The 7950-nt window shown below is 33.6% G+C and overlaps 1 protein-coding gene across 7 annotated transcripts in view; it reads right to left on the bottom strand.

Moving 5' to 3' along the window:
* The window catches only part of mctp1a (multiple C2 domains, transmembrane 1a), a 934223-nt gene that overhangs the window by 340974 nt on the left and 585299 nt on the right, over positions 1-7950 (bottom strand). For all 7 annotated transcript variants that reach the window (XM_039759357.1, XM_039759356.1, XM_039759355.1 and 4 more), the window contains 4 exons: positions 4867-4969; positions 1128-1230; positions 667-768; positions 164-238 (listed from right to left, as the gene is read on the bottom strand). In XM_039759357.1, the coding sequence (XP_039615291.1) occupies positions 164-238; positions 667-768; positions 1128-1230; positions 4867-4969 (383 nt within the window). The remainder of the gene's footprint in view (positions 1-163; positions 239-666; positions 769-1127; positions 1231-4866; positions 4970-7950) is intronic.

Below are 7950 nucleotides of genomic sequence, written 5' to 3' on the forward strand. Positions count from 1 at the left end.
TTCTGACCTTCTGTCACGGCCATTCGCTTGCCTCATCTCTCTGCCCTTTTTTTTCCACTGTGGCTTTTTTTTTGTGACTGCTTTTCTTGCATCCAGCTTATAGGAGATTGGCTTCAATTCACACTAAATGTAATTCTTTTTTTCAGGAATAAAAACACAATACCTGCTTGGAAACCCTTGGTTCCTCCTCTATATACTTCTGCTCAATGGGAGTTAATGTTCTAATGCCAGCCTTCACCTATAAAGTGCAAATTCTGTTGTCATTTAGAGTAAACATAAACAGAAGATTCAATATTATGGTATGCTAATAGTGAATAGTAAGATATATTTATACAAAGGGAAAGATGCAGGAGACAAAAATGCATAAACTCAGATCTAAACCATGCTGATAGCCTGTCAGCCTTTGTGACAGCAGTATGCAGAATATGCAGTGTGCGGGGAGAGCAAAGCTTGTTTCACCCTCTTCTACTCATCTCTCTCTCTCTCTCTCTCTCTCTCTCTCTGAAACACACACACACACACACACACGCACACAGAAATGATAAAAAAATATTGTTAAAATTGAGGACACACATTCTTTGAAGTTCTTAATAGAAAGATTAGAATGCAAGTCTTTATCAACATTAAAAACAAATAGAAAATAAAAAAGCTAAAGTTATGACTTACAGCGTTAAAAATCACATCTATTTCGAGATAGATGACCCCCTTTGTTGGCCCTGTCAGCTGCTTGTTTTTCAAGACGTAGGCTTTCTGCTCACCATTTTGAATCTGAGGGAAAAGGACATGACAGCCGTCTGTCTCGCAGTCTCAACTGAATACACTCCCTCTATGAACTCTGACCCTGAGCTGCTGAAACTGACAGAGAGCCCAAAACAACTGTGGCAACTCTGACAAGTACCTGTTCATTACCAGGAGCAAGTCTGTCAAAGAGAAATTAACCATCCTGGGACTCAACATTGCCGCGAGTTGGTACATTGTACATTAAGTTTTTTTTTTCTTATTTTTTTTTTCTTATTGAGCTATTATTATAAACCTTCATTGAGAAATGACAGACAATCAGGGCTTTTATTTGTTTGGTATAACAGAAGAAACTGATAAAATAAGTTGCAGCAGACTGCAAAACTTACCGAGAGCAGAGGGATGGCAACCTTGCCCAAAAAGTCTGCACTCCGATCTCTGTCTTCATCATAAACCGTCACCTCGAGGACACTGTGGATATCTTTAACATTGCTGAAGAATTAAGATAGCAAACAGAAAAAAACAGCATCTCAGGATAGTAGTGGCTGTAGCGACTAAAGCAAAAGCAAACAAAAGAAGAATATGGGGACTATTAATAATAATGTTGACCATTATATAGCCATGGTTATTGTGTGCAGGGCACAAAGGGGCATCTAATGAAAAATTTGTATTATCAAAGAAAATGTATGTTTGTAATTGAGACTAGACATCAGGATTTCAAACTGATTTAAGCTAATACAAACATTAGTTACCAAAATTGCAACCAAAAAATTGTTTGCTTTTTATCGCAAGTATGCTACTACTGAATTTTGGAAAACTGCTTTTTTAATTTAAGACATGCATTATATCCTCTACAATAATGACTATCTAGTTCAAACTGTGAAATTGTTTTCTTTCACAGACAGAATTCTGGCATATAGGAATGTAAAGAGGTGATAATAACCCTAAGCAACGTAGATTTATGTAAATAAGTGAGAACATTTAACTAACTGCAAAATAAGGCTTTCTAATACTAGAGAAAACACTGTTTTCTTACGTATTAATTTATATTTGTCCATCAATTTCCAACAGATTCCTTAAATTTAACATTTTAAAATAAAGGCCTTTTTTCTGTCAAATATAAGTCACGAACACAGCTTTCATGCATATTGTCTTCTGGAGTTTATACAAGGAAATTTGCACAACACGTCAAACATTTTAATTTCTGAAAAACAGTCTTGTTTCAATGGACACCGCCATGGCAGCAAGTGTAAGTTCTTTTTGTTTTTAATTACTTTTACTCGGTGTCGTCCAATGGGCCTTATACTTTATATGGTAGCTTATACTCTTCCAAGCAGTGTGCTAAACTCAACTTCTCTTTCCAATTTTATTTTTTTTTGTGCCCATTATTTTCCTTCATGTTTGGCTGACATCATCGTAATGAAACTGTCCAAGCTGCACACTTTCTATGAAGCTGAAGCTCACTTAGCTATGCTGACAGCATTTACAGGATTTACATCCCATAATCCTCTTTACAATGCAGAGCAAAAATGTAATGTTGGATGATTATGTACTTTTTCATGTAAAATAACTACTGATTATTAACGCATATTAAAAAGTTAAACTCAGGCAATCAGCACAAGTCTAACAAATCAAGAATTTCAAAACTTTGAAGCAAGTTACTCCAAATCATTTAAAGATGCTTCTATAAAATTACGTTCTGCTTAAAGGCATAATTAAGAGATAGTGTTTGCAAGCAAAACCAAAACTATAATGTAAACCCCCTGCTAAGCTGAAAAGGCGCCATGTTACATATTTTGCTATGATAAAATTATATGCACAGTAATGTAAGCAAAATGCGGAGGGAAATTTAGGGGCCTGAGTTGCCTCGAAAGCTTGCACATTGTAATTTATTTAGTTAGCCAATAAAAGGTGTCATTTTGCTTGACTTCTCACTTGATACATGCTAGTAAATTTATGTATAAGTGTACTCAAATTCACATACAAATAACAAGAAATTTTGGCGTTTGAGATTTCTTTATCACAACAGCCAATATTGTCTTTTTAAACCTCTTTTAATTCCATATGGGTGAATTACATTTTCAATTATGACCCTAATATGAAATAATTAGGTCTTGAAATTTGATGGCTGGATAGACACTGATGCAGCCCTCTGACACCTACCTCTGCTTTACGTACCGTATGCATATGTCTGTAAGCGCTTATACGTTTATACCCTCTCCCAGAACAGTATTTTTAGCCATACTGCCTTGAGTTTAACATTAGGGCATATTTCACAACATATATTGCTGAAAGTGTGTAGTCTGGACATCTTCGGCAGGGCTGGGGGGTAGCCTTTTAAATCCTTTAAATTTACATAAGGGTACTTTTGCAACCCTCAGATCTCAAACAAAATGCACAGTATAAATGTCCCTTTTGACAGCAGTCTTTAGGAAAGTATGAGGACCTGCAGGCTACAAACTGTGCAGTGGTCAATTAGTTCTGCCCTCTCTTATGTGGGGGGTCTTTGTAAAGATGTCAATCTGTAAAATGCAAAAGTATTGTTGTCTGGTCGTAGTGTGGAAAAAATGGCCATAAAACTAGTCAGTAGGACAGACGGCATCTCACACTAATATAATCTCTTTTACAATTTATGCAATTTATTTTAACTTTGCCTGTCCTCAAAAGTACCTAAAGATTCTGATGTAGCTGTGGTCAGATCTTTAACAGGAGTCTTAAATACTTTGAATAGGACTGTCATGGATTACACTAATATAAATTCACATCTTCATGTCACTTATATTTTTAACTTTGTTTCAATCAACATTTTTGTGTTTTATTTATGTATTGTTATCAATAGACCTACTTTATACAAACTAACACACTGGATTAGATATATGATATTACCCAAAAAAATGTATTAAGTAAGTTAATCCACTACCTATAAAAGAGGAATCGCCCACATTTGAAATGACCTTACATAAAAAATACACACATAAGGTAAGCCATATTTCCAGAATAAAATACAATTTCAGTGTTTAAAAAATTGTACATTTACAATGGTGTTTGTTTAATAAGTGGAATTTAAATATCAAAAATGATTTGCATAAATGAATCAGTTGCCATAATTATTATATTTGGGTGTAAATGTCATTAAAAAATAAAGTTTAAAATGTATTACAGAAAACAGTGATTTTCATATTTTCATATTGTTCACAGAAACCTATGAGTTATTGAATCTATATTTGTAGAATTTGTATTTTTATGCAATTTTCAAAGATTTAGAAATACATTTAGATATTTGCATGCAATTGTTAAGTCCAATTTCTACAACTGTTTTCTCTCCACCTCATGGCCCTAAACTGGATTAAGAAGGTTCAGTGATGGGCAACTGGGTATTTTTGTGCCATTTCAATTACAAAACAAGCATCTAAAAAGCAAAATATATCATAAGTTAAATAAGATGGCATTTAAAATTAGCAGTTAAAAGCTCAAAAGGTAGGTGTAGAATGATTTCAGCCAAATAAAACATTATTTAGATTAACAACACTTTCAATGGTACACAGTAAAATTGCACACATACTGTATCTACATCTGACATTTTATAGTTATAAAATAAAAGATGTTGAAGAGGAGGCAGGGATTTGTGACAAATATTTATGACCTCAAAAGAAAAAAAAAGTTTAAATTTGCAGCATTTGAGAAGTCCGTTTGGAATGTGTCAGTGTGCTGGATCTCTCTGTCTCCGTCTCTCTTATGCATACGCTTTAAACACAGTGAGGGAGAGAGAGTGAGAAACAGAGAGAGGGTTTACCCCTTTTAGGGGGGATTATGTATTTCATTCAAAATCTTGGATTCCTGAGATCACTTCTATGAAAAAAAACTTATATAAAACATATATAAATTATTATCAAAATACTAAATCTGAGGCTGACTAAGAGCTCAGCATTTCATTTTTTAAGTTCAGTGAGAATGCTGCAGATGCTAAATGAGCGCTTATTTCTGACGCTCTTCTTCCCTTAATTGTGTTTGCTTGGCAAGAGGAGGCTACACACTCAGAAGTAAATGCAATCTCTGAACAGAATGAGACTCAATGGTGCAGAGAAGCCAAAAGGCTGATTAACAAAGGGGTTATGGTGCAGGACTTACAAAGTAAAAACCTTGTTCCACTCCGGGTTTAGATTCTTGTAGACAGTGTGCGTCTGCAGTCTGTCATTGCCTAACTCAACAACGCAGAATGGGTCACTTTTGCCTACGAGGGGAAAACAGAGGAAAGATAAAGGGGGATACATTAACTTTATCGCAGACTTCTTGTATTCATACGTCTATTAATCCAGTAACCAAGAACAGGAGGCAGCAGGCGAGTATTTACTGATAAACATGCTAGAAATCGCTGCAAGGGAGATAGTTACCACCTTTTGTAACCTTGAAAAAAACAGCAGGTTAAGCTTGGCACTTTTTTTTTTCAAATAAGCATTATACTGTATGTTTGTATAGGCAGAAACAGAAAAGATAATGATTCTAAACAAAAATGAAATGCCTTATAGCACTACTGTCTAGATGAACATTCAGATTATAATTCACTTATTAAAGAACTGCATAATAGTTATATTTTTATATGCCTTCTGAATGCATTTCAGCATAATGGGAGTTTCAGATGAAAGTGAAAATGCATTGTTCTTCTTTATATTGTGTTATAGTCTGACCAAAGCTAAACAACACTTAAAAAACAAAAACAAAAAAAAAAGCATGGAAGAAACAACACTGTCTGTGAATGTAATAATATCCTTTACTTCTGGAAAGATTAACAAGTTTCAGTGTTTTCATATGATAATAACATCCTCCAAAATACATTCCAAAGAAGTGTGTTATGTTAAAAGGCTGAGCTGCAACTCCGTATTGCCAAACCTTTTGTTTCTTCTTCGTTAAACATAATAGATGATGTCAAAAGGTTTAAATATTTTAGCAAAAAATGGTCTTCTGTAGTTTACTGTATGTATAGTCTAATATATTCAGATGGACTCCTCCAAGTTTATCTTAATGTTATTACAAAAGCAGGTCATTTATATGAAATACTGAATAAATGTCACTGCAATCAATAGAAAGCAATTTCTGCCCACAAGGCATGGCCACCAAACTAACATATCGATCCATTACTATGTGAGAGGTTAATGTGCATATTAACTTAAATGGTACACAATGATTATAAAAGTATGCTGCATAAATTACATTGCTGACAATTAGTTTGTTCCATGTAGACAATGTGCAGCTTAAGAAAACATAGACTATAATGTTTTATTCATACTTTTTATTATTTAATTCATAGGGTATAATTAAAAAAAATTTAATAAAAAAATACAGATACTCCTGCATGCACCCACCCATCCATACACACACACACACACACACATACATATATATGGATTTAGTGACTCCTAGTCCTGTTTAATGCAATATAAATATATTCCAAGTACAACTATCACATTCAAAATAAACAAAATGGACTGAGTCAGTTACTTAAATATCTGTATGTGGTAGCTGTTACATAATTTGAAATCTAAGATGCCTTGAATTCACAGTTCTGAAAAAAAAAGCGTTCCTCTCAGCAGCCCCACAATGCACTGCCTGCAAAAATCATGACAGCAAATATCAATGACGCACATTCACATGCATTTAAGATGAATGAAATCTACATCTGTATTTAAATGACTGCTAACCTATAATATAGAGAGGTTTGTTTTTGTGAAACAATGCTTTCCAAAAAACTTGTTCATGGGAATATGTCTTTTTGAATAATAACACCATCTCACTAACACTTTAAATTGCTCGATGAGTTATTTCTTTGATTACCATTTATTAGGTACGCCTATATTAGTCCTTGCATGAAATCAAAGTACAGCAAAAATACAATTATAAAGGAAAATGGATATTATGACAAACACATTGTAATTTAAACTCATTACAAATTAAGGAAAAATAAAAATACCAAGTAGTTTGTTATCTGTTTATTTTTAATAAGTTAGTGATTTTTGTTTCATTCTGTTAAAAGTATATTTTGGTCTTTTGGACCTTTATATGCATTTGAAATTATTTTTAACATAATTTCACATACCTGTAACTCCAGTCCTAGAAGACCGATACTTACGCTAAGCTAAATAATTTAATTGAAAAATATTTGAGTAAACAAAACAAAAGGAGCTCCTGTACACAACACACATAAATGGTTTAACACAACAGGACAGGAACATAGACCAAAAAAAAATAGTGCGTACCTAAATCTGTGGATGGATTGTTGACTCTAAACTGTCCAGAAATGGGCTATAAACCTGTCAGGGGTCCTTGATTTGGATGAAGCGGGTTTGAAATTGCGTATATGCATTGTACACTGTATATAATAAAATTAGGTTCAGAATGAAATACTGTAAAAAATGAACAAATTTTACATAATCAATTCTAAATAGTGATTTTCACAGTGAATGATAAAACAAGTGAGAATGGAACAATAAGGAAATGAATACAGAAAACTATTTTTGCAACAATGCAATTTGAATACCTGATACAACTAACTCAGACACAATATTTTGTTTTGCATTAAAAATAGTTACTTTCATACAAAATACTGGGGAATTCTGATCCAACTGTAGTAGCTAATACAGGCTAATTGGTCGTGTAACAGGCCCATTCTCATCAAACAGTTTCTTATTCTTTTGTACTACAAATTACGTTTGATTCTCCTTAATGCTTTTCAGAACTCGGCATAAAGAAGAATGCAAATAAAAGTACTTATGTAAAACTGGCAAAAGGATTACATTAGCTCCTACGCTAGTCTGCTTTTGACAATTCTGTTTCTAAAATCAGGCAGTTAAAGAGGCATCAAGTTGTGGCTTTTTGTTTGTGTCGTTATATTTTTGAATTAATAGCTGAAACCTTGAGTGTACTGTGGTACAACAGAAATTAGCAAAGAATGGGAGATCAATGGAAAGTACTGAAGGGAATCAAATATAAAATTCATTGAATATAACGCTGACGTTATCTGTGTTTCCTGAGAGGAGAATTACACTAGATCAAAAATGAAGCCTATTTTAGGTGCATTTTGAATTGTAATGTACTCAAAAACTCAAAACACCATTCTTACTAGCCTTTTACATTCTCGACATGTACAATTCTTGTTTTTATATATATGTTTGTGTGTTTGTTTGCATGTGTGTGCATATACAAACAGCGTGGCGCATG

This window comes from Polypterus senegalus, chromosome 7 (genome assembly GCF_016835505.1).
Source record: "Polypterus senegalus isolate Bchr_013 chromosome 7, ASM1683550v1, whole genome shotgun sequence".
NCBI classification, from domain to species: Eukaryota; Metazoa; Chordata; class Cladistia; order Polypteriformes; family Polypteridae; genus Polypterus; species Polypterus senegalus.